General features: G+C 35.8%; 1 protein-coding gene across 2 annotated transcripts in view; it reads left to right on the top strand.

Moving 5' to 3' along the window:
- CSMD3 (CUB and Sushi multiple domains 3) overlaps positions 1-25,700 on the top strand; it is a 581,291-nt gene that overhangs the window by 177,092 nt on the left and 378,499 nt on the right. For both annotated transcript variants that reach the window (XM_077782368.1, XM_021546425.3), the window contains exon 5: positions 9,333-9,540. In XM_077782368.1, coding sequence (XP_077638494.1) covers positions 9,333-9,540 — 208 coding nt within the window. The remainder of the gene's footprint in view (positions 1-9,332; positions 9,541-25,700) is intronic.

Consider the following 25,700-nt stretch of genomic DNA (forward strand, 5'->3'; position numbering starts at 1 on the left):
TAAAGAGATCACAAATATGCCACAGAAATTGAGCTTCTTGTTTTGCACAGTGCTTGATAAGAATACAGACTGTTGTTAAGAGGTTTTACAAAAATGAGCATATGGAATTGCACATTTTAGGAAGGAATTTTGATGAACATTTGCATTTTTCTTCAGTTCATAAAAGTAAATAATTTTAAGCTCCATGCTCCTTGTAATCCAGTTGTCATTAGAACAGAAGGTTCAAAGGACTAGACAATGAAAGTTATGATAGCCTCTTACACCTCTAAAGTCCTATACTGAATGTAATACGTGAAATTAGTATGAAATCTTGCTTGATAGTTTAGACCACTGAAGTGGTCTCATTCCAACATTTTTAAAGCTAAGATAAAAATAACTGAAGATGTACACATTGAAATCCTTTCTCCATTGAATGATACAAAACTTAGTATAGTGCACCTGTTCTGAGGGAAAAAAATACAACTTATAATCAGGTCAAGAGAGTTGAAAATAAAACAAAGGAAGTATTCTTTTCCCCCCTGATCTTGCTCTAGGTGTTCTACTCAATTATGTGCAGGAAAATTAAAAAAATAGTAAGTGAATTCAAACAATACAAGTTATTCACTGTTTTAGTTTTTCAAGTTGCTTGGACATTATTTTTCTTTTCTCTCTCTAAGCTATTGTAGGAGAACTATATTGAATGATCGGAGAACTTATTTGGAGACCACAAGAGGTTATCAAATCTAACAGACCTCTCAAGTCTGACTTTAAAGACAGTTATATTTTCTGTGGGTCTTATGCAGCTCATAAGCTTTTGAAAATTTCCAAGGCTGTAAGTTCCACAGCCCCTCCAGGCAAACATAATACATAATCTCCAAGGACACAGACTGCATCACCACAGTCTTCTTCACCAGCTACAGGGGAACTTTTGCACCTGTAGCCTGTAATACCTTCTTCTTCTTCACTGGACTTCATGTCTTTAGGTTTGCAGCTCTCATTTTCTTTTCTTACACATTCTTTCTCTGTCTCTCTCTCTCTCTCTCTCTCTCTCTCTCTCTCTCTCTCTCTCTCTCTCTCTCTCTCTCTCTCTCTCTCTCTCTCTCTCTCTGCCTCTCCCTCCCTGCTGCATTTTCCACTCTTTCTAAATATGTTATCACAGAGGCACCACCAACATTGCTAATTGCCTCAGCTTTACTCAGTGGTGGAGCTCCATCTTGGAGCATCCTGAACTGGCTCCATGGCGGCAGCCCCTGATGTCTACAGAGGCCACTCCTGCAGCCCCTTGATACAAAAACCTTGCCACACTAACCCAGTACAATCTTCATTGTGCAAGCTTTTTTCTTGGTGGCTTTCACATCCTGCCTGCTACACTCTTCTCTTGAGAAGGTACTTCAAACTAAGAGGTGGAAACTGATCCCAAAGGAAGCTCTAACTCTTCCTCTCTGCAGGCACTGTCTGTCAGATGACACTGGGTGCTCTGGTTAGGATCCAGCCTTCTTCCTGGCTCTACCACCACATAATTTCACAGAACAGAAACAAACTTTTTTTATACAGTAAAATATCAAAAGATAAATAAAACAAGTGCCATTTCAAATACTTAGTTGATTGTTTGGAGTGAGTGGATGTGTGGTGCTTTGTTGCCAGCTGGATTAAAACACACCATTGCCATTATTTCATACATTTTCATAAATATGTTTTTAAATTACAATAATTTAATTATAATATTTTGTGGTTCAGAGGCAAAACTGCAAAACCAGGTGTAAAAATCAGCCATTGACAAGTTCATACTTTGATGCAGTTTCTCTCAAGAAATAAACCCCAACAAAAGCCACGAGATCACTAGTAATTTCTAAAATCTCAAGTATTATGTTATTTATAATATTTCACATTTTTCATGCTTGGTTTAAAGACATGACAAATTTTAAAGACAAAATTGCATTTATAAATCATGGTAAAAAACGTTCTTCCTTGTAGATATTAAAAATAATGAGAAAGAAAAAATAGTTGAATTTCAAGTTGATTAATTGATGCATTTACTTCTAGGTAATTTTTTTCCTTTTTTTTGTTGAAGGAATCAATTAAAGTAATTTCTGCTTTCCTCTGTATTCCATTTTTTATTAATTCATTCTTATGTCTTCTGCTCCTCAGAAACAGTAAATATCAGGGTTGAGAACCTTGAAATCTAAATGAGTATCAATGCTGCAGAGCTTCTAAGCTTTATTGTTTCACAGAACAATAGGAAATAGTTTGATCATCAAGAAATATTTATATATTTTTCTGTTGTATTTATATTCATACAAGGCCTGCCCAAATATTTTAATTTAAATTATCTTGGTTTTTAAGCAATAAAAGCACTAATCTTTTCCCAAAGTTCATTTTACATGAGAAAAAGATACAATTTATTTTTTTGTTAGAAGACAGCAGTAAAGGCATGGTTGACTGATATACAGACTGTTTATTTTTGTTAAAAAAATATTGTGAGTTTTCAATTTCAAATCGTGGTCTACTAAAACAGAAAATTTAAAAAAAATAATCCTAGGTACATTTTTAACCAAATATGTACATAAGAATTCAGGATGTTGCATCTTTTGGTTTTTTTGTTTTGGCTTGGTTTTTTGTTTGTTTGTATTGTGTTTTGTTTTGTTTTTGTAAAAAAGACAAAGTACGGGCTTTATGTGCCAAGATTTTACTTGTGTTTAAATGTTTCCTTCCTTCTTTATAGAATGAAAAACAATAAATAAGACCTCTGTACACTATTTAGTAGAAAAAATTACTTTTCTTATCAGTACAGAAGAGTCCAACTTGCTTAAATCACATTCAAAACATGACATTCCCTTGGAGAGAAAAAGGGCAACTCTGAGGATATCACTGAACTTTAATTTATTGCCAGGTAACATACATTTAGTTACTGATTCAGGATTTGCGAAAAAAAACCAAAAAACCAAAAAAAACTAAGAAGACAAAATCTTAGAGTGCTTATAGAACAGAGATTTCCTCTGCTTTCATCTGGGCTCCATCTCTCCCTTCCCCTCGCTCCTGCCACACCTCAACTTCTGCTGGCCATTGACTGGTGGCGAGGGAACAGGGTCCACCCCACGGCTCCCCTTTGTCCCTCATCTTTCGCTGTGTCCTCATTAAATCGTGTCCTCCCCTGCTACCCTTGGTGTCCGCTGTGCCTCCCTGCCATCCTTGATGTCCTTGGTGCCCGCTGTGCCTCCCCTGCCATCCTTGGTGCCCTTGGTGCCTGCTGTGCCTCCCTGCTGCCCTTGGTGCCTGCTGTGCCTCCCTGCTGCCCTTGGTGCCCGCTGTGCCTCCCTGCCACCCTTGGTGCCCTTGGTGCCCGCTGTGCCTCCCTGCCACCCTTGGTGCCCTTGGTGCCTGCTGTGCCTCCCTGCTGCCCTTGGTGCCCGCTGTGCCTCCCTGCCACCCTTGGTGCCCTTGGTGCCCGCTGTGCCTCCCTGCCACCCTTGGTGCCCTTGGTGCCTGCTGTGCCTCCCTGCTGCCCTTGGTGCCCGCTGTGCCTCCCCTGCCGCCCTTGGTGCCCGCTGTGCCTCCCTGCTGCCCTTGGTGTCCTTGGTGCCCGCTGTGCCTCCCCTGCCGCCCTTGGTGCCCGCTGTGCCTCCCTGCTGCCCTTGGTGCCCTTGGTGCCCGCTGTACCTCCCCTGCTGCCCTTAGTGCCCTTGGTGCCTGCTGTGCCTCCCCTGCTGCCCTTGGTGCCCGCTGTGCCTCCCCTGCCGCCCTTGGTGCCCGCTGCCCCCAGCACAGCCAGGCTGCGGTGCCGGTCGGGCTGTGCCAGGCCGGGGCAGTGCGTGGCCGCCTTCCTCACGGGTCAGCCTGTGTTGCCCAGTCCAAGCCTCCAGGCAAGCACAGACTGTGTGGGTATTGTAGTGTTTTCCCCCAGCACAGGTAGTTTTTGTGGTTCTATCTCAGCGGTGGTAGGTGGGAAGGTGATTTATTATGTTTAATCTAGGTTCAAGCACCATTTAAACTCCTCACCTCTTTAGCTACAGATGCATTATTTAACTTTTTTATTTTACTGGTATACAGCGCAAAAGTGCAAAGTGAGAGATTTGAGGATATGAATCATGTCAATTTATAGTCATCACTGGGTTTATTTGGAATTTAAAATCTGTGAGTTTTACAAATCGATACAGAAAATAAGACTTCCATCTGTCCTCAAGAATTGTTTTATATCCCTCTATTCAAAAGCTGTATGAACTTTATGTAAGTCGAAAATGAAAAATCTTGTGCAAAGATGTCCTGAAAACTTTTCAGTTGATACATGTTTTACAGTCTTTATATTTCAATTTCTTAAATCTGTACGGTTATTCTTTGTGCATTAATTATGAGGAAAGGCTGAAATATTTTCATTGTTATAGAGTTGTAGAAAAGTCAACATATAAATGTTTCTCCGATATATATTTATGTATCTATCTTGCATTATATTTTGGAGTTTCTATAATGTATCAGAATATTATAAAAATAAATATATACATTATAATTCAGACACTGATCTCTATACTGTACAGATCCATTATTTTAATCTCTGACTCTAAACATTACCTTATTGAGACTAAATTGAAGAGCTAGTTTTTATTTAGCAGAGCAAGATCATGCTAATCTAATGAGAAGGTTTTTGACCCAGGTCCACTGGGTTTTTGTGGTTGGTTACCAAAACTTCAAGGTTTATTGAGGATCAGGCAGAGTGAACACAGAACAGACTGATAGGGGATTTTCTTGCACTCTTTTGATGAAGTGGGTTGACCAGAAACACATCTCCAGTGTCTGTATGCAAGCAAATGTGGCATGGGAAGCCCAAGAATAACAACTTCACATGCAATAGAGATCAATGACATTATTAAAATCACAAAGCCACAGCAAAACAGTTGGCACTGCTGGAGTTCTGGGATAGACATATACAGAGTCTCCAAGAAAAGCAGGCAGGAAAAAAAAGCAATAAGTGTTGTTTGTGCAAAGGAGGAAACAGAGGGAACTGACATTGCCTATAGAGCTTCCTAAAGATATTTTTGTTCCTATGTAATCTATTACTGCGGTCATTAGTGAGTTTCATAATCAGACTGTAATACTACAGACTTTAAAACTGAGTTTAACTTTTTAAGGTGTTTCTCACATTAGACTTTAGACTGTATAGTTTCTATTAACAAAACAAGAAACTAAATCAAAGCTGGGAGGGTTTTTGTGAAGACAGTATAGGATGTGCAGAAAATTTAACTGTTTAGTTTGCTATAAATATCTAGATAGATAAGATGATGTGATACATTGTGTACCAGATTAAAGCTTGATCTACCATGCAATCTCATTGAATTCTCAATGAAATCCACAAATTTGCATGTCCTATAAATCACTGATGACATTGCCTGTATTTGATCATCCATTTTACTGAAATTTACAGTTTAATATTTATATAACATTATTGTGAATATCACTGAAAGCCACAAGAATAAGCAGAAAATTAAATAAGACATAACTAGAAAAATATATTTTCAAAATTTATTATGAAAAATGAACAGTGAACAGCAAACCAGGAAGACAAAAAGGTAAAACTTTATGACATCAGATTTCACTTGAGATTAGTTGAACTTGTACACATTTCACATCATTTTTTTTAATGGGTATTTAATAATAAGATTGTAAAAGAAAAAAAAATATATAAAAACATTCAGGTATCTATGAAAATAGAACAAATCTATGCCCACAAATAAAAAAGGAAAAGCAAACCCCCAAAACATTACTTTCATAATCATCACTCATCATGATATCAGTGATACTCCCTCTGCACAAGAGCCCTTATGCATATTCAAACAGTGATCTTAATTTGAATCCAAAATACCTTGAAAAGCTTTTTAATGCCAAGTCCCCTCTTGCATATCACTTTGAAAAATCTTCCCCTTTCAGCATATGGTTAAGATCAGAGAAATATGTTAGGAAAAATGACATCTTGGCAGTAAGTGTATTTTTTGCATTTATGCCTTCATATCACATTTGCAAGATTGTTATTGGATAAAATTTCCTAGTACATGACCAATTCCACTTAATTTGAAAGTATGAAGTATGAATTTTAAAAGTAGATTGTGAAAAAAATCAGTATTAGCTATGTATTTGTAATTGAACAATGTCAGACTCTATCAAGTCTTAACTGAACTGTTGTCTTATAATTTCTGTGAATGTTTTTCTTCATATTTGGTAACTGGAAATTAAAAGGATATGGATGCACACAATTCTTTCAAGGTATTTAGGTGCTTTACTGCTATTTAGCTACAACAATTTGACTGCAGTGATCGTAGCATGTATTGGGTGTGGAAGCATGCAGCACATACACATACAACATAACTGTATCCTTAAATGCTTTTGATAACCAACAAATAGATAAATACATTCTCATTAACTACTATCTTCCATCCTTTCACAGACAGGTATTATTTTCCCATTTCATGGACTTCATCCTCCCCTCCAGATGCTCAAAAATAGGCTGTGGTTTGGGATCCATTCATCAGCATGGGTGCCTACGATAGGAGAAGCAGCACACTTGATGATTGGGCACCAACACTAGCCAGATCCAGGTCACTGCCACACTGTCCTTGCTCCTCACAAAATTCACTCTCCATTGGTTCATGTTATTCCTGCTATTTTGCTCCCTGCTTCATAAAACTTGCACCACAGATTATTTTTCCCCCAAGATTAAATGTCCTTGAGGCACACACACAGGTTTCCCTATCCTGCCGCTTTAGCCATTAAGTATACTGTGGTCCTCTTTTCCCATGGAAATGGGGTTTAGGCATTTAAATATCTTTGAGGATTCCTACCTTGGTAGTTTCTTAGAGGTAATTCAGAGAGTTACAGAAAGGCATAGAAAGAGATTATTGTGGATCTGTACCAAAACCACAGCAAAGTTTATCTTTCCTCTCTTCCTTGTTCACATCTCCTTACTGGGCTTGTTGCACTTTGATGATCAGCCAGCAACTAAATGTTCCCGTACCAGTTATTCTTTCATTTGCAACATTTCATAGCTGACATCTAAGAAATTATGCTGCTTCAATTGTGATAGAAATAGGGGTGCTAAAAGCAGGTTGCACAAGATACAATTACTATTTTTTTTTATTTGTCAGGGTCTTGTGCACTATGAATTTAGTGGTAGAACTCCTGTCAACAGTGTTTGTCAATTTACTTGAGAATCAAAATCTTTTTTTACACTGTCTTCACAACTTAAGGCACCAAACATTTGCATGGGCATAATGCTTTTCAGTCTTCTCACAGATAGGAGCTTTTGCCTATGGGAATCTGATTGCAAGACTTGAACCAAGCAAATTATATTGTCAGCAGAGGAAAATAAAATCACAGTACAGTAATTCTGTTGTTTATTGTTCTAATGCTTGCAATACACTAAAATGATATCCAGTGTGCTTTTGGTTATATATGCAACACTTAAATGTAGGTAATATAAATTGTATTTGTAGCAAATTTGTTGCATGAATCAGAGTAGAAACCATGATGATTTGTTTGGGCCATCTTGCTGATGGTAGCAAAAATCACACTTTGGAAAAATGCCAGCTGTGGCTCAGAATAAATGGCACACTCATTGACATTGTTTATATTTTTAAACAGTGCCACACTAATTATTTAAGTTTCGGTGTGTTATAGCAACTTTATTAGTAAACAGTTTGTTATATTTCTAGGAACTAAGATATGTTTCTCTGCAATTCACTTGTGAAAAGCAGAACATGAATTCTGCAATACAGTAAGAAAGTTTGCTAGTGTAAACTAGCAGTTTAAAATTAATTTTATTTATTATTCCTTTCACAGTATGGGGCCAGAATCTGTGATGTGATGAGGTTTCTCAGTTTTATTGTATTTAGTGGATTCAAAGTGCTTTGCCTAATTAGTAAGAATAAATTTAAGATATGTTTTTACTTTGTATTTGTTTGTTTTTGTTTTTGTTTTTGTTTTTTTTTTTTTTTTTTTTTTTTTTAATCTGGCCATGGCATAATTTAGCAGAATTTTTAAAAGACAAAACTTGGTATTTTAAACTCATAAATTACTGTAAGAAAGAGTAATGAATTTTTTCTTTCTGTTAAAAGTGAGCCAATTTGTGTGTCAGAATTCTTTAAACTTTTTGTTTCGTGATCCTATACTCCTTAAAGTTGGGTTTTTTTTTTCTATCTTTATCATTCATTTGTCATCAGTATTGGCTGGATTTTCAGACTCTGGGGCAAGTTTTACTCATACTAACACTCTAATTGAGCAGAAACAATCTTCAAATATGCTTCAAGCATTTAGGTAACAGACTGAAGAAATAATGCAATATGATATTTCCATTCAAGTTATTTGAAAGATATTTCCATGTCTGAAAGAAAAAACACTAAATTTACAAATAATTTTATTAGCTCAAATAGATCCTCAAAAATATTTTTTGAGTTATTAGGTATCTATAGTCTATTAATAAGGAAGATACAGAACATCAATCATGTGCGAATTGTTCCATCATAGAATAAGTTATTTTAGAACTGATTTTGTGAATATCCAATGTTTGCCTGGTATATCCAGCATAAGATCACATGCTAAAAAGCAGAATAATTTTAGTTTCAGAGTCACTGTTAAAAAAAAAAAAAATCATTGTGATAATTGGTCAAATAGTTTCACTGTTCACAGTTTGATATGACATGAAAAATGCATTCCTATGGTAAAATAGTAAATATTTGATCTATTAAAACTTATTATATTGATGTAAACATCTTAATTGTGAAAGCATCTTGCATCTGACATTAAGAAATCACGTGTGAATGGCTTTGGTTTGAAAACTCATCAGCTGTTTGAAAATGAGAAAATGATTTCTCAATAATAAACCTAGTGACTCAAATAAAATATGGCAATACAGTTATTATATAATAGGTAAGATTCTCATGCTTCTTTTCTCAGTATAATATGACTGTTGAGCTTCACATGTCAGATTGTTTATTTTAGGAATTAAACTCTACTTGATTCATGAAAACATTTTTGGTTAAGAAAAAGAAGAAATAGTGACATTTTTGCTTGCTATTGTAAATTGACTAAAACTATGCTAATCAAGATTTATAATTATTATTAAATAGTAGATTATAAAAATATGTGCTGGCACAAGTATAATCATCCTTAAGTAACTGGTAACTTGGAGCAATTACTTTTATAACACCTTAATTTTGGAGCATCATTCCAAGTCAAACATGTTAAAAACTTTTTACCAATTGTTCACCTGAACACTAATGAATTTCTGTTCTCAGCAAAAAAGCATACATTTTTAAGGGGTAATTAAATTTTTTTTTTTTTTTTTTTTTTTTTTTTTTTTTTTTTTTTTACAGCTGAGGACGCTTGTGGAGGAACTATGAGAGGATCGAGTGGAATCATCACGAGCCCCAACTTTCCTAATGAATATCATAATAATGCAGATTGCACATGGACAATTGTGGCAGAGCCTGGTGATACTATCTCACTCATATTTACAGATTTCCAAATGGAAGAAAAATATGATTATTTGGAAATAGAAGGTTCTGAACCACCTACAATAGGGTAAGTCAAATATTGTAATTTTAATGTGATAAAAAGATGATGAAATGTGAAAATACAACTTTTTGTTACTTTTCCTTTTGTGAATATATAGTCTTGCTAAAAAAAAAAACCCTTCCCAGTAATAATTGTGACCATGGCATAAGTGTTGATATTCCAATTACAGCTGTAAAATGATTTTTAAATATATTCTAAAGATGTAGCATCAAAATTATGGGCACTGTAGACTCATTTGCCTCATTGTCTATGTGGCTAACCATTTAACCATTATTATATTAAATATATATATATTTAGAAACAGAATGGGTTGGACTGTTGTACTGGTAATAATTGGTGAAGCCTTCAGACAGATTCATAATGTCAAAAAGTGAATAGCATGGAGGTTTCCAGCACAGAGCTAGGGGGAATTAGCATTGGCCATGCCTGTTGGTCATGGGCTGTCTCTGGACAAGTTTCTGTACAGAGAACTGTATACATAGTTTCTAAATAATGGTTTCTAAATGTATTGTTGGTGATACGCTTACCTAGAAATATCCATCCTGATCCATGAGATAAAACACCCTTAGCTGAATAGTTGCAGCACTTTTTGGCTTTGGTTTTACTCCAAATATAGCACCTTTAATGAGAATTTATGATTGTTGTTTTATTTGTTGTCTTAGCAGTAGTAACAGTATTTTTGCTTGTCTGACTTCTGCAATTCTTAATCTTAGTGTAGATGTGTTATGCAGATGTTGTAACACAAGCAAATTAAATAGTAAATAACCTCTTTCAATATCAAATTCAATTTAATAGGAAAAATAAATTTTATACATTTTATACATTAAATATACATTCTGTGGCTTTCTAGACTGGTAGTTTTATGGTAACACAGGATCACACTAGTCAAGAAACATATCAATGTGACAAATCCTTTTGTTTGTTTTATTGGTTTAAATATGCTGTTGATTCAAAGAAAAGGAGTTGTATACAAACCCATAAATCACAGTTATGGTCTCCAGTAAAATTTTGATCTCTTAACTGGCTCATAAAACTTTCTGGAGGTTCTGTATGACAGAGGCATGTGAACAATGGGTGATACAAGTGGTTGACTAAATACATTATGGTCAGTAGACTCTTGTTTTCTTCGTATCAGTATAAACCCCCTCCAAATCTAACAGAGACCAAATAAAATGGTTTTGATTTTAGAATAAGGAAAGATCTAAAATTAGATAATTATATTGTTTTAAAATCATCAGACTAGATTTCTGTAAGTGCTGCATTATATATAAGTAATATATTCTTACTGCTTCAGAGTGTAATAAAAGTCTAAGATTTAGCTAATAGTGTTTTCTAATTTGAGTTAATTTATACTGCCACCTACATAGTTAATTACCTGTATTAGAATAGTACTTAATTGCCATTGAGTTTTTCAAGGTCTTAAACTGAAATCTTTTGAACTAGCTGACAGATAAAATAAATTTTAAATAATAATTTATAATAATTAGTGAGATAATACCAATGACACAGACATTATGAATCACTATAATAACTAAATGTGCATTAGATTTTTCTTGAATGTGTTTTATTTATTCATTTATGAGCTTCAAACAATGATTCCAGTTTTTGTTCTATAAATACAAGGCTGCATTTAAATGATATAATAATATTACTTTATATATGGAAATTCCCATTATGTGTTTACAAAACATAAAAATTTACAATGCTAATTTAATAATTGCTCATGTTCTCATGTAGAGAAACAGACTGAGAGCATATTCTTTTTTTAGCTTGTCATTTATATTCCTTAAATAGGACTGATGTGTTCAATTATGGAAAAGTATCCCCCATATGTTGGGGAAAACAGCTTTGGAAAGCTTAATTAACAGCAATTTTTTAATTAGATTTAGAGTGGTAATACTATATATGCCCTTAGACTATAGCTAATCTAAAACTAAACCCAAGTTTTTTTATCTTTCATTCTGGAAAAAAAACTTTTCTAATTTTCAAAATTACTAAAAGCTTACTGGTTGATATGGATAATAAATATTATAAAATAATGTCTTAGAAAATTTTGTGCTTTATATGACTATTACACCTACTAATTTTAAAAAAACCCTCAAACTTTTCTTCTGCACATCTGCTGTGTAAAAATAAAAAATCTCTGCTTTTTATTTTTAAGTGAAATAAAGAGCCAGATTAGGCAACAAGTAGATAGGCTGGTGCTATCCATAAGACAAGACTTGGAATTCTTTATGAAGTGCTAACTTTCTGTAGTTTTGTAGTCAGTTGTTATAATTTTTCAATTATGGCTGTCTTTTCTCTCAAGAAAATCTTGATAGGCCATTGTCATTTAAATAGCAGTAAAAGGTTGTGCTAAGTAAAAAGATGCCCCTCAGGGCTCTTGTCGTCATGTTGCTTATTCTAACGTTTGCCAGCTTGAGTGGAATTATGGCATTTCTTAAATTTTGGAAGTGAAACTGAAGGAAAATTATTTGTTTGAGGAAATTATTTTTCCCATTTTTTCAATAAAACAAAAAAACTGAAAGTAAATAAGATCTAGTGAAATGTTCATTTTTATCTAGCAAAAAACAGGCCAAGCCAAAAACATGCACATGTTGACAGCTGTTCTTCCTCCATATTTGGAGGACTTGGTTGTTAGTTAGCATTTCCTAACCCTAAATCCCATTTTACTAGTGCTATGAAATAACAGAATTATAAACAGAACCTCTAAGAAATATTAGTGAAAAATATACTAACCAGTGGTAATGAAAGTGAGGGTGATCAGGCAGATAATATCTGGTATGGAAAAGGGTATTATCTGGGATTGGGTTTTTTTGTGTGTGTGGAAAATGCAGTTATCCATGTTAGATAAGTACGTAGTCACTTTTATTGCCAGTTTGGTTACAATAAAAATTAGCCTTTAGGAGGCATTTAAAAATTAAGTGTACTGTCATGACAATTAATCTTTAACAGACACATGCATTAGTAAAACTGATTCTCAATCAGATATTTTTAACAAAGTGATTATTTTATTTATCCAGTGCCCAAACAGGTTAGATTTATTTTCAGTCAATGTACTTGATTAAATAATGCTCATATCAAAGGCTACAGAGGAAAACCTCTGCCTGACATAAATATGGCAGCACAAGGATGAAAATCATACCTCAATAGTACAAGTATCAAGGAAAGTAATAGTATGTTGAAGGAAAAAATGCAAAACAGACAAGACAAGAAGGAAGGTTCTCATAAGAAGAGATTAAAATACGAGGAAAAGAAATTCTACCTCCGGTCCAGCATTTATTTTCTTGAAAAATCACTTCAACTTAGAGAGTGACAAGTATAACAGTCTCTTTTTTAGTAATGAAGCCTGTTGACTTGCTAGATAATTATTACTGTTTTCTCACTAATACAAAGTTTTTAAATCTGTGTTTAATGCTCAGAGGAAGCACTCAGAAAGGTAAGGTTTATGAATAATATTATTTTAATAAGTATGCTAAAAGCCCCAGATGAAAAAGTTTGTAATCTGATAATGGTTGAATTTAAATTTAAATAATGGTAGCAAAATTGATCCTGCTTATCATAGGAAAAATTATTGCAGAAAAATATTATGGTTGTAGCCAAATAGATACAAAATTTTATTCAATTAATAGAGCAAATAAAGTGCAGTCATAAAGACCTCCTGTAATTATCAGAGTATTTGTTTACTGATAGTAGGTAGAATTAATTTTACTGGATTTAATTGCAAAAACAAAACAAAACAAAAACAACAACAAAAAAACCCAAACATACACAAAAAAAACACAAAACATACAAAAACCATAAAAACAAGAAAAAAGTCACTGCAAAAATTAGCCAAGTTTTGGGGTGGATTTATCCTTTTCTTATAAAACAGGGAACAGAAGGTAACAGAGATAATGCTTAACTGTGGAACAGGAAAAGCAGAAAACCAGGAATAGGAGGAAGACCAATGCTAAAAATATTATCTGGTTTGAGTCTTTGATAATCTGTCCATTGTGTGTTATCATTTTTATCTTTTTCTGAAGGACTGAAAACAAAAATGAAGTTCTTTGCTTTCTTGGAAACAAAAGTTTTCCATAGAAACCAGGTATTTATGTCCTTTACTGTTTGCTTCTGTGATTTAATTTTTTGCTTGGTGATTCAGCATTTCACCTGTGGTATTTCCATGAGGTCTTTTGGAACCCTCCAAGAAGCACAATGAATTCTGTGACGTGTAGGGTTCAGGCACAATGAGTGTTTAGGAAGGAAATTAGTTACAGTGACTGTGGAGGTTAATGACATGTTTTTCATTGTTCTGTTGTGTGATTCTATCTGGCAATCATCATCTGAAAATGACTTTGAAACTGGTTTTACATCTGGTACTCTCAAATTCTTATTGAAACTGAGAAAGATTTGAATGCAAGAGAGGAATAACATATCAAATCATATATTTAACAGTAGAGGCAGAGGCTTTGCTTATGTTATTTTGTACTATTTGTTCTTGTGTGTTTCTGAAGAAATAGAAGGCCCTTCCATATTGAATACCCTATTTTGTTGGAGTTTTCTGCATTTTCTCAGGTTTTAGTTCAAAGTGCAGACAAACATGCCTCAAACTTTGCAGGCAGAATAGATACGCATAAACATGAGTTACATGATGAAAATCTGTCACTTAAGGGTAGAGACCTTGAAGTCTATGCTTCTTATAAAAGTTACTTTGTGGCATTTTGGTTTAGTGCTTAGTAAAAGGAGAATATGTGTAGGGAGTGCTGTGCTCCAGGATGGTTTGGGTGAATGGAGATAAGAGATCTCTGAAGGCTGCTCTTGGGATATCAGGTTTATTAGGGATGCAGAAAGGTCCTGCTTTGAGCTGCCAGACGCAGCACGTGGCAAGGCTTGAGGGGATGGGGGAGGGGAGAGACAAGAGGATGCTCTAGGAGAGGGTGGAGTTCCTATGAGGGGGGAAGATCCAAGAGGGCATCTGGACCCTCAGAGATCCCTTATCAGGGGGCTTCAAGGTGGGCTGGAACAAGATTTGGGCCAATGGGGTTACAGGCACTTGATGTTTTAGGGGAGGATTACAAGTGCAGGGTGAACCATACATTTTGGGGGGTGAGATAGACCCGTCCCCTGAACCCATCCGTAGGCAGGGGCCTTGTCCAGCCAGCAGAGAGGACTGTTCTCATCCTGGCTGTATTATTTATGAATAATTATATTTATCCATCCTTCCCAACAAATATGATTTCTAGAAATTGTCATATCCATGGAAATAGAAATCAACCAAAGGTGTAAATCCAGAGTTTAATCCTGGAATTCAATAGGTTATGTATGTGTCCACATAACTGGGTTGTAAGGAAACACAAGACAAAATGACAAAACCGTATAAGCAGGATAGTTCTACATGGAAGGGAAGTCAGGAGCTGACTCGTCCAATCTACTGCTGAAAGCAGACTCAGCTTTTAGATGAGGCAAGGTTTCTCACACCTTTATTCAAAATGGAGTCTGAACAATTTATGTGGACAATCTTAATTCCCTGATTGTCCTCATGGGAGGAAACTTTTCCATTTTTTTTTAATTTAGAAATAATTGTTTTCCATCAGAATCAACACACAAGAATTTAGTATTACATGTTGGAACCCAGGGCACAGGAAATATTTCACTGCCTGTCCTGAGGGGTTCTGACTCTCAGGGAAGCAGTGCCTTTAATCTTTGCCTATGAAGAGGGCTAACAAGACTTTGGGATGAATTGGAGTCTACAAGTGTGTAAAATAGATAATAGACAATAGTGTAGTTGTCACAGGGTGAGAAATTTGGGGTTTTAGCATAGAGGCAGATAGGGAGACAAGATGGAGGATCTTGGGTGTTGTCTGAGCTTCTTCTTCATCTACTCCATTTTCTGCAGTGTTGGTGGCACAGGGTGATTGTGGGAAGCTGCAGTGCAAAGGTTATGTGGTCAGCCAAAGGATTAGTTATTGGTATAAAGGTAGAAATAAAGTACATTTTAAGAGTTATTTGGCTAAAACAGCTTTAAGAGACTTTGAAACTGTACATCATGTGACATTTTTGCTGTACTTTCTTGAGTACTAAGTCTGCTGCAGATGGCATGCCAAACTTCAGATAAAACAAAAAAAAACCAGCCACTTGAAGACCGAAAAAAGTCCTGTGCGTCTCTCAATCCTGGCACAGAACTGTTAAAAAGAGGTTTTCCCCCACCAGGGGAGCCTCAGGGGCCCTGAGGGGCCGCACAATTCTGCCCCGGTGTCAGTGTAACTCAACTAAGAAAAAATCATGCCAGGAGTCCCTTGAGGCAGAGCCAGAAGCAAGGAAATTCCTCTGGAGGTGAACAACTTGGCTATTGCAAACCTAAAGAGGTTTCCCCCCATCAGGGGCCCCGAGGGGCCACACAATTACCAATTATCTGTTTGAGGTCCAAACATAGCCTGCATTCTCTTTCTTCCTTATGGATAGGCAGTGGTATGACCTTTCTCCTGAGCAGGTTAGCTGATATGGCCAATCCTAGCTCATGGGTTGAAGATCTTCCTTTGTCAGTCTCAAATTGTCCCATTCATCTTACAGGGACATGTAAATGACCAGAGACATGATTTGCCCTGTCTTCCTCTAGAATACTAAATGCTAAAGCTTATCTGGCACATGTGAATTATAACTACATAAGGGAGCCAAGTATCAGTGAAAAAACTATGTGTTAAATTCCAGCATGTACTTGCATGAGACAAGGAGTCAGGTGCAGGCACAGAATCCCCTTGGCTCACTGTGGTACAAATTAACAATTTACATGGCCACTATGATGCCGCTTTTGAAAAAAAACATATCCCCATTTCTATTTCTGACTCATCCCCTACCTTGTGGTGGCTCAGGCACTTACCCAAAGGAACAGCACCAGGAAGTGATACGAGTTAAAACCAAGCTATTTTTCCCCTGTGTTAGTGAGCAGGAAACACAAAAGTTGAAGACAACAGTGAGGCACATAGTGAGGGGAATATTGTTTCTTCAAGGAATAGAACAAGTTTATTGTCAAAATAAAGCCTGATCTGTTGTCTTCTCAGGTACTTGTATGTTGAATAACAGTTCCCATGCAAAGATCTACTATTTTTTTTTCACCTTTTAGAGTAGATGCAGAAACTTCACAGAGTTGTTGTATTTTCTTTATATATTTTATACTGTATCCTTAATTTAATGCATTCTTGTGATTGTATGAAATATTTTATTTTGAATAATGTACACAATGTCAGGAAGACAGCATTTGGTTGTTGCTGTTGCAAAAGGTGGTTAAAAACACTTCTTTTAAGTAAACTTTTCTGAAGCTGGTCCTAATTTCTTACACTTTCTATGTTCAGGAGCACTGCAAAAGGAAACATTTGTAAGCCTTCTCTGAAGCCACATGTTTTCATTATTCTGATAGTACTTTTTAATATGCATGAAGTTATTCTCATCTGGAGTCAGATATTCAGCAGTTATCAAATAAGCAGTTACACATTGGATGGGTTTTTTATGTATATTCTTCTCAATAGAGATAGGATTATATTATTTCACTAACTCTTATCAACATTTAGAAACAAATTGAAAAACAGTTCTCTCAAATCTTTATATGCAAGAACAGTACTCTGGTTTTCCCACATCCCTCTTAGACAAAGACTCCTGCTTTTGTGCTTCCATGGGTCACTTTAATCCTTCTTTGATGAAACACACAGAGTGCTTCCAGTGTGGCTTATTTGTAACTCTGCTTTGTAGAAACCACGTAAATAATAATCTAGACCTGAGGGATTTTGCTAATGAATACTTAAAAAGTGTAACAAAAAGAAAAGTAGCAAAGTAAATTGGAAGTCTCTTACAACATATTTAGGGAATAAAATGGAGGTAGGAAGACGGCTCAATGATTTAACAGGGAGCACTTTCAGTGTGCTTACTCCAGCAGAATACTGCACTTGTTTTGATGTGGTCATTCACTATAGTCGCAGGATGGCAATTGCTGGAGTAGTAAGGGAGAAATTGCTCTTGTCTTATTGACTGAAACATCAGTGACTGAACTCGTAAGTTTTATACTGCATGAGCTGTATGGTGGGGGAAAGTGTATTAGGATAGCATAAATCTCAAAACAAGGCAGGGAAGAAACATCACAACCAACCCGAATCATAAAGAACAACTAAACTGCAAAATGCATAATTGTTTCATTCCAGAATAATTAAAACTTCACATTTTCCTTTCATATGTTCTGAGTCTGTGCCATGTTCACTGTATTCGGCAAAGTAAGTGGCATGTTGTGTGAGAGCAGTGATCTCTAAAGAAGTAGTCCCAAATCACTCTAATTTCTAGATTCTGAATTAAAAATTTTAGTATGTTTTGTACATTGAATAAATTACATGCATTCATAATTCCTTGTTTAATGTCTCAGGTTAAAATAGCTAAAAGTATAACATTTTGAATATATAAATGAAATTCTTTGCATTTATTAATAAATTCTGACAAAATAAAACATTATTTATATAAGCCCTACAGGCTAATCATAACTTCACAAATGGATAATTCTTTTTGTGATTGTCCATCTGTTTTGCCTGTGAATATCCCATTAGGAGATGGAGGAGGCAAATTCAGTTGTAAAATGAACCAGTGTCTGAAACAAATAGTTAAGCATCCTTTGAATCTGTCAATGCAATTCCATTATATAAAGGATCAACACAAGGTCAAACTAGTGTCAGAACAATTTTTTATAATTAGTTGCCATGCAATACATAGGTGACTAGTAACAATCCACATCTTTCTGGCCATTTTTATTGATTAACAGTGAGTAAAAAATGAAAATAAACCAGTCATGTACATCTACCGTATGTTTATTTCTTTTGCATACAGTAGGTCATGCAAAATTTCACTCTTAGGGTGGTCATGGCCTAAGACATGTTTGATCTTGCACTGGGTGATATAATTTAGTGGTTTAGGAATTAGAGTGGTAGTTACGGGTTAATGGTTGGACTTTCTGATCTTAAAGGTCTTCCAGCCTTGACAATTCTCTGACTAAGCAATTTCATCTGATATCATCTAATGTTTAATCATAATAAATGATAATATGTAAAGTATACTTCCAATGGCAGCTTTATTTGGTTTTCTTGTGAGGCTTTTTCATAGTCAACTACTTTTTTATCCTCTACTATAAAACTTATTAATGAAGATATATCTTGATCAAGTGAATGCCATTCTTCTTTCTTTGCTAAGTAGACTCTTTGGATATTTCTGCATGAGTCCATAACTAAGTTGTTGGCAGCTTCACATCTCTCCATCAGCCTTTTTGGAATCCAGACTGGTGTCTTTGAACCTACAGAAAAATTACCTACTATATAGTACATACTTTTTCTTCCTGAACCATATAACATAGGTTTTGACATCTTTCATGTGGATATATAGCACTTCTGCAGAAATTCTTTTCCCTATTATTTTTTATGTCAGAGGACAAACTTAAAAACATCATCTCTATTTTCTAAGCAACAATGTGCTGTCCTGGATGTCCTAAGGGAAGTTAAAGGTAAGGTGAAGGACTGTTTGTATAAGGCTTATTTTCTGTTTAGTAACTGACACTATGCCTTTCAAGAAAAACAATCAAAACAAACTTGAACTGAGGCTTCCAACTTCTTAACTGAACATTCCAATCCTGTGTAATTTATAGAAGATGAGATTCCATCCCAAAATGCATGCATCTTTGCTTGTTTGTGTTTTGGTTATTTTTGAGGTATGTATTTTCCAGGGAGTTAATTATAAAAGGGGAATTCCGTAATAAGGTGGGATTAAGGAATTGCTTCAGTGTTGAATGCAATTTAAAGCAGAGTTCAGCTCCTGTGGGAGAGAAATGAGAGATGATTATGACAGAAGCAAAGGATAACAGTCCTTAGAGTATTTTTTTTCATTTAGCTTTGATTTACAATGAATCTACTAGCAAGACCTTCTATCAACTGTTAATGAATTTAAACTAGGTAGCTGAAAGTTACATTTATACTTAAAATTTCACTAACTATGAAGCCACAGCTTTGCTAGATGTGCTGGAAATTATTTTTATTACTGTACTGGGTGCATCAGGCATATAAAGACATAAATAGGAGTGTTACAGAAATGTTGCCATTCCATCTGGTTTTGGTGATTTTGAACAGAGGTTCCCCAAAACTGGGAAGTAGAGCAGCACATTTTATTATTCTGTTCTATAAAGATTCCATAGAAATAAAGCTTAAATTGTTAAACATGTAATTTCAAGTATGTTTTGCTGTTTAAAAATGATTAACTTGATTTAAATAAAAGTTTGATTTATGTAATATGACTTTTCATCCTAGTTTGTGCAAAGGTTGCTACCAATACATGAAAAGGGTAAGAAATGAACCTGGTGGTTTCAATAGTCTGGTTCAGTTTACACAGTGGAGTCCAGATTACTTTTCTTGTATTCTTGGTCTCTGATTTTCCTTTGGGTTCATCTGGAAACATGGGACATAGATTTAAACTTTAGTGGCTCAGAATTCATGGTAGCAGGAGTATCTGTTGTGGTGCTCAGATTGAAAACCATTTTATACAACCGAGTCATTCAAGAGAATATATTTTTTTCCCATTAAAAAATGTTTTTTTCCCATGAATAAAATCTAGGGACAAACACTGTGACCTGAAGTTTGCAACTAAACCTGGCAGAAATCAGAGTTTAGTGTAAGATGCCATTGGGGAGAACAGTATTCAGCCAGAAAAATAATTGGTTTTTTTGGTACTAAACCAAATAGACAAAAAGGAAGGTACTGTATAAAATATCAGGTATATATATTTGTCTACATTGATCTAAGCAAAATAAAAATTATATATATCCTTTGATATTATATTTTAATATATATCTGAATTTAAATAAAAAGGAAAATACTAGTGCTGCCAACATTGAATGTTGATGTAGAAGAGCAAGGCATTCTTTGCATTCTGAAAAACTGAAAAAATAGCTACATGTAAAAGAATATTTGATGAAAAGGAGGATTTAATTCATCTGGAAATTAGCTGAAAAAACAGAATGATGGCATTAAATAGGCATACCAAGGTGTTTCTTTTTTATGGAAAAAAATATTTGTCAAAAAATATGAGGGTTAAGGCAGTTTGAACAAAATTTTATAACTGTTTATGAATAAAAAGACACTAATATACTAGGGAGAAGGACATCAGGCATTAAAAAACTTAGCAAAACAACTTCAAAAAAGAAGGGTTAACATAATCCACAGGAGATCCGGCAGTAAGTGGAAGTCCATATATCAGGTACATAATAACAGGCTATCCTCTTTCAAAAGAAAGATATAGATCATAGTAAAAGACCTTTAAAGCTCCTGGTGCAGTCATAAAGGTATACAGAGCAGAAAGAAATTTTGCAAAAGGTGAGAAAAGAACCACATGACTAATGAATAAAAGCATAAAATACTAAGAAGCTTTGAGAACACAGTAAGAAAGGCTATCACAGTTGCTGAATTACAATTACTAAAGGATATAAAAGACAATGACGGAGAGAGCTTCTAGCTACATTACAAGGAAAGTGAAAACAAGAAAAATTGGTTCCTCAGTGAAACAAAACCTGCTGGTATTTTCATGTCTTTGTCAGATTAGAGAAAGATCTTCAGTGTTTTTTGTACTACTTTTCTGAGGACAGCTTGCCGCCCCATTGTCTTCACACAAGATGCAGGGAAACTTCTCCAACACCCAGGGCACCAGCTCTCTCTCCTTCTTCAGTGCCTTGGTGTCAGCAGAGCTGTTTTGCTCACATATTCTCAATCCTCTCTTCCAAGTGCAATTGTGCAGCAGTTTTCCCCTCTTCTACATATGTTATCCTTGTCAGGATACATCCCCATATGGGCCACCAGTTGCTGGCATCAGTGCTTGGCACCAATTGACAGTGGATGGGGACTGACTGTCACTATTAGTTTATTATCTTACTGTAAAACTTTCATACCTTCTCTTTGGGAGTTCTTATGGGCAACTCCTCGCAACACTGACTCCTTTTCTCTTTCCTCTGCGTGGCCAGCTGACTTCTTCCTGTCCCTAGCACAACCACCTGAACCATGCTCCACAGCACAGCCAACTGACTCCAGCTACTCCTCAACCAGCTAACCCACTCTTTTAGAACACTCATCCTTATTAGACCATCCTGATTGGACACAGCTGTGACCTGTTATAGGCAAGGCTGTTCCTACTCTTTGATAATTAGTACATCAGCAACTCCTCAGGGACGAGATTGCCATCAGCACTGTCTATATTCTCTCACAATCCATCCTCCTACATATCCTAGAGGTGTTACCACTGTTGCTGGTGAGCTCATCCTTGGCCCTCATGTTCTGATAGACATAGAGTAAGCTCCTAGCACTTCTCACAGAAGCCATTTCTTCTACCAAAACCTTGTCACTCAAACTCAATACAATCCTCCAAGTTGCACAATTTCTGTTATGAAAACCTCCTTTAACAAGATCCCCAAAGGGAATTTAGATTACAAAATCTCACCTATTCATATAAATAGAGTCAGATAATGTGTTTTTAATGGTTCACTTTGGAGGTTCTTTTATTAGGAACCATCAAACTAGGAATTAGCATCTAAAGTCTTGTAAAGTATAAAAGTAATTTCTGTCGAAATGAGGTGTTCTGCATGCATGCTGATACTACTTGCCCAATCCTCTTCTTCCTTTTTAATTATTATCTAATAGGGCTAAATGTAAACTATCATGCTCCTTGTTCCTCAGATAATTTCAAAGCTTTGGTCCTTAGTTTTAAAGGAATTTTGTTGCTTATATGTCTATAAAGTAAAAGTGTTGGAGGTGTATGATATCTACATTTAATTTTATCATAACATCTTAAAAATTCTCCATACAGAAAAAAACTGAGAAATGCTTCCCTAAATACAGCAGACAACTTTTGAATAAGAAGGTTACAAATACAGTAAAGAGAAGTATGATCAAGTACACAGAATAACAGTAAATTCGTAGTGCTGTTTAAAGGACATAAATTGTCACAGGAAGCAGTTTTAATGATTAGACCAGTTTAATTGGGAGATTTGAAATCCATCTCTATGTAGAAGCAACAGGAGCAAGGCAGGGATAACTGTGAGCCAAGAGGAACTCTACACAGTCCACATTTCCTGTTCACTCATGTATGATCTGCAGTCCTCCAGAGGCTGAACACAGGGACTTAGAGTCAAGTAACAGCCTCCAATGTGGTAAGTGATAAACCAGGTCCAGAATCCCTCCAAGAGCCCAGTCAGAGATAACCAAGGACAGAACTGAAGCAGTCTTAGGCTGAGCTAGAATGGGGTTCCAGGGTCTGAGGCAGAGACTTAACACAATCCCCAGGCAGACCTAACCAAGGTCAAGAGGGTACCTTTACAGCCCAGGCAGTTTCTGATTTTTTTTTTTAGATTTTTGTGGTGGAAATTTATAAATTATTATTATTATCATCATCCTCATTATGTAAAGAATGTTTCTTGGTATTTGTCCAACACTTTGAAATGAGAGTTGCATAAAATTATTAAGAAATTTCTTATCTTTTAGATATATTGAAGAGGGAGGAAAAGTCACAATAGGTAAATGTAATAAAACAAAAAAAATAAATGTCTAATGTGATAAATCCAGTAGAATTAGAAGGAGACAGTGTTGGATATATAGAAGAAAGTTCTTCAATAATATATAGCTGAACAAAATATTAATCCACCTTCCATAGAAGGTGAAAGATAAGGTGAATGGTTCTGTGAATAATCAGCATGCATTTCTTGACTACAAATATATTTAAACTATGCAGTAAAATGAACCTTTCCTGGCAGATTTTGGTATCTACCTTCATACATTTTCAAAGGGAAGAAACAGGAGGAAGAAAGGAGCAAGTGAAGTATCAGAAAAAGATCACCTGTAGTTTGAATTGAAATGTTTAATGTTTATCCTCTTACTTTGTATTGATGAGTTGTTCTTCAAAGGCATTTCAGGACTGTCTTATTATCACTCTTAAAAGATGAAATAATATAACTGACTCAGACTTTAATGACAGCATTTCAAATTTTTATTCTAATGTTAAGGAACAACTCTTTTAAGATACATTTGCATTTTGCATATCTAAATATGAGCAATTAGAGTGGCAGATACTCAGGAAAACTCAGTCTAGAAGTTATTTTTCTTATAAGACCCATGGGGTTCTTAATTTTGCTGCAGAGTGGGAGTAATTTGACTTATATTTTAAACTTTATCACCATCCTGATCTGCATGCCAATTTCCCTTCATGCACTACAGAAAATACAATTAGTCTTTTACCAGTTTGACCACTGCATACCTATATGAGGTGTTCATTTTAACTACTTTTGTCACATGAAATACTAAGGACTATGGGAAGAAGCTAAATGAGAAATAGTTTTATGGATAAGTACTCTTTGCTTCCTATTTCTAGTGCCTCCAAATTCTTTAGTGTGTATCTGGCCATATTGATAGCAACTGGTAAGTCAGCAAATACAACTTTTGCCTTATTACTGGGAAGTGGCTACAGGCCTTGTATAACCATGTATTGATCTGATTCTCTTAGGACTCTTCTGAATGTCTTGACCTGAGCTGTTTTTATCTTTTCTTTGTCTACTGTTCAAGTGACTATATGACTCATGTATACCAAAGGTTTGACAACCCTAGGCAGCTGCTGTGCAACACATGTTGGGCCTCTATGATAATTGGATCAGGAGAAGGCTGGGGACCAATGAGAAAAAACAAAGATTCTGTTTAGGACGCATCAGCTAGCCCAAGGATGATTCAAGACTGAGGAAGGAGAGTGGTATCATGATGATCTCAGGATACACTGGTCATAGAATTATAGAGTGGTGTGGGTTGAAAGAATCCTAACGATGATCTAGTTCCAACCTCTCTGCAGTGGGCAGGGACACTGTTCACTAGACCAGGTTACTTGCAGCCCCATCCAACCTGGCTGTGAGGACTCCCAGGGATTGGGAATACACAGCTTCTGGTAACATAGTCCGATGCCTCACCATCCTTACAGTAAAAAATTTCTTCCTAATATCTTAACCCACTCTCTTTTAGCTTAATGCCACTTTCCTTGTCCTATCACTACATGACCTTGTCAAAATTCCTTTCAAACTTTCTTGTAGGTTCCCCTCAGGTACAGAAAGGCCACAGCCATGTCACCCGGGAGCCATTCCTTCTCCAGGCTGAAAAATAACAATTTTCTCAGCCATTCCTCATCCCTCCAAGCATTTTCATGGATTTCCTCTGCACTCCATAAGATTTATGTCCTACCTTGTTTTGGGCACTCCAGAGCTGCATGCAGTATTCCAGGTGGGGCCTCACCAGAGTGCATTAGAGGGGCAGAATGACTCACAATAAAATTTTTTCCCTTCTATTTAGGAAAGAATGAATGCTGATCTCAGGATACAGAGGGACACTTAAAATTTGTACATAACACCTGAGGAAAGAAATAGATGTCAGAAAATTTTCTTTAAATAAATAAGTTGATAGTATTAATGAGACTTTTCAATATTTAGACTGTTAGTCTGTTAAAGCATTAATTGGACTAATAATAATTTTGACATGGACCTCTTCTATCCCAACAAGATTTTGTGTGTAACAAATACTATTGCAGAACATCAAATTGTAGGGCAAGTGTAATATTTTTGAGTATTTAGTTTTGTTCATTTATTGACACTTACCAGAAAGACTCAAGAACAACCTTCCTTCTCCTATTCAGGCAATACTTGTAAGTATAACAATTTCTTATATAGAATTGAAAACAGCCAGTTCAGAAATTGAGTGTGGCAACATTTTAAGAGATGTAAATTATGTAAGCCTCTCACAGGCAATAGTCCAAGTTATTCAGTTTGACTGTTACCTAAAGAAGTATTGGTCATATACAAGTTGTATTCAATTTAGTTTTATTTAGATTAGCTGTGAAAGTAGGGGGAAGAAATGTACAGGATTCCACGGAAAATGCTCAGATAATCGCATTCATCTTTATACCTCTCCAGGGTCCTTCACTCTGCAGCCAAGGCCCTCAGATTTCAGATTCTTGGAGACAGTTTGATTTATCATGTGCAGGAAAAAAACATCCTGTGACAGTTCTTGGTGTCCCTTTATCATAGCTTCTGGGCCAGCAGGATCAGTGCCTTTGTGGGCGGTCTGAACTGCACAGCCTGCACCAGGTGGGCCTGTGTC

The sequence above is a fragment of the Lonchura striata genome, chromosome 1 (genome assembly GCF_046129695.1).
Source record: "Lonchura striata isolate bLonStr1 chromosome 1, bLonStr1.mat, whole genome shotgun sequence".
Classification (NCBI taxonomy): Eukaryota; Metazoa; Chordata; class Aves; order Passeriformes; family Estrildidae; genus Lonchura; species Lonchura striata.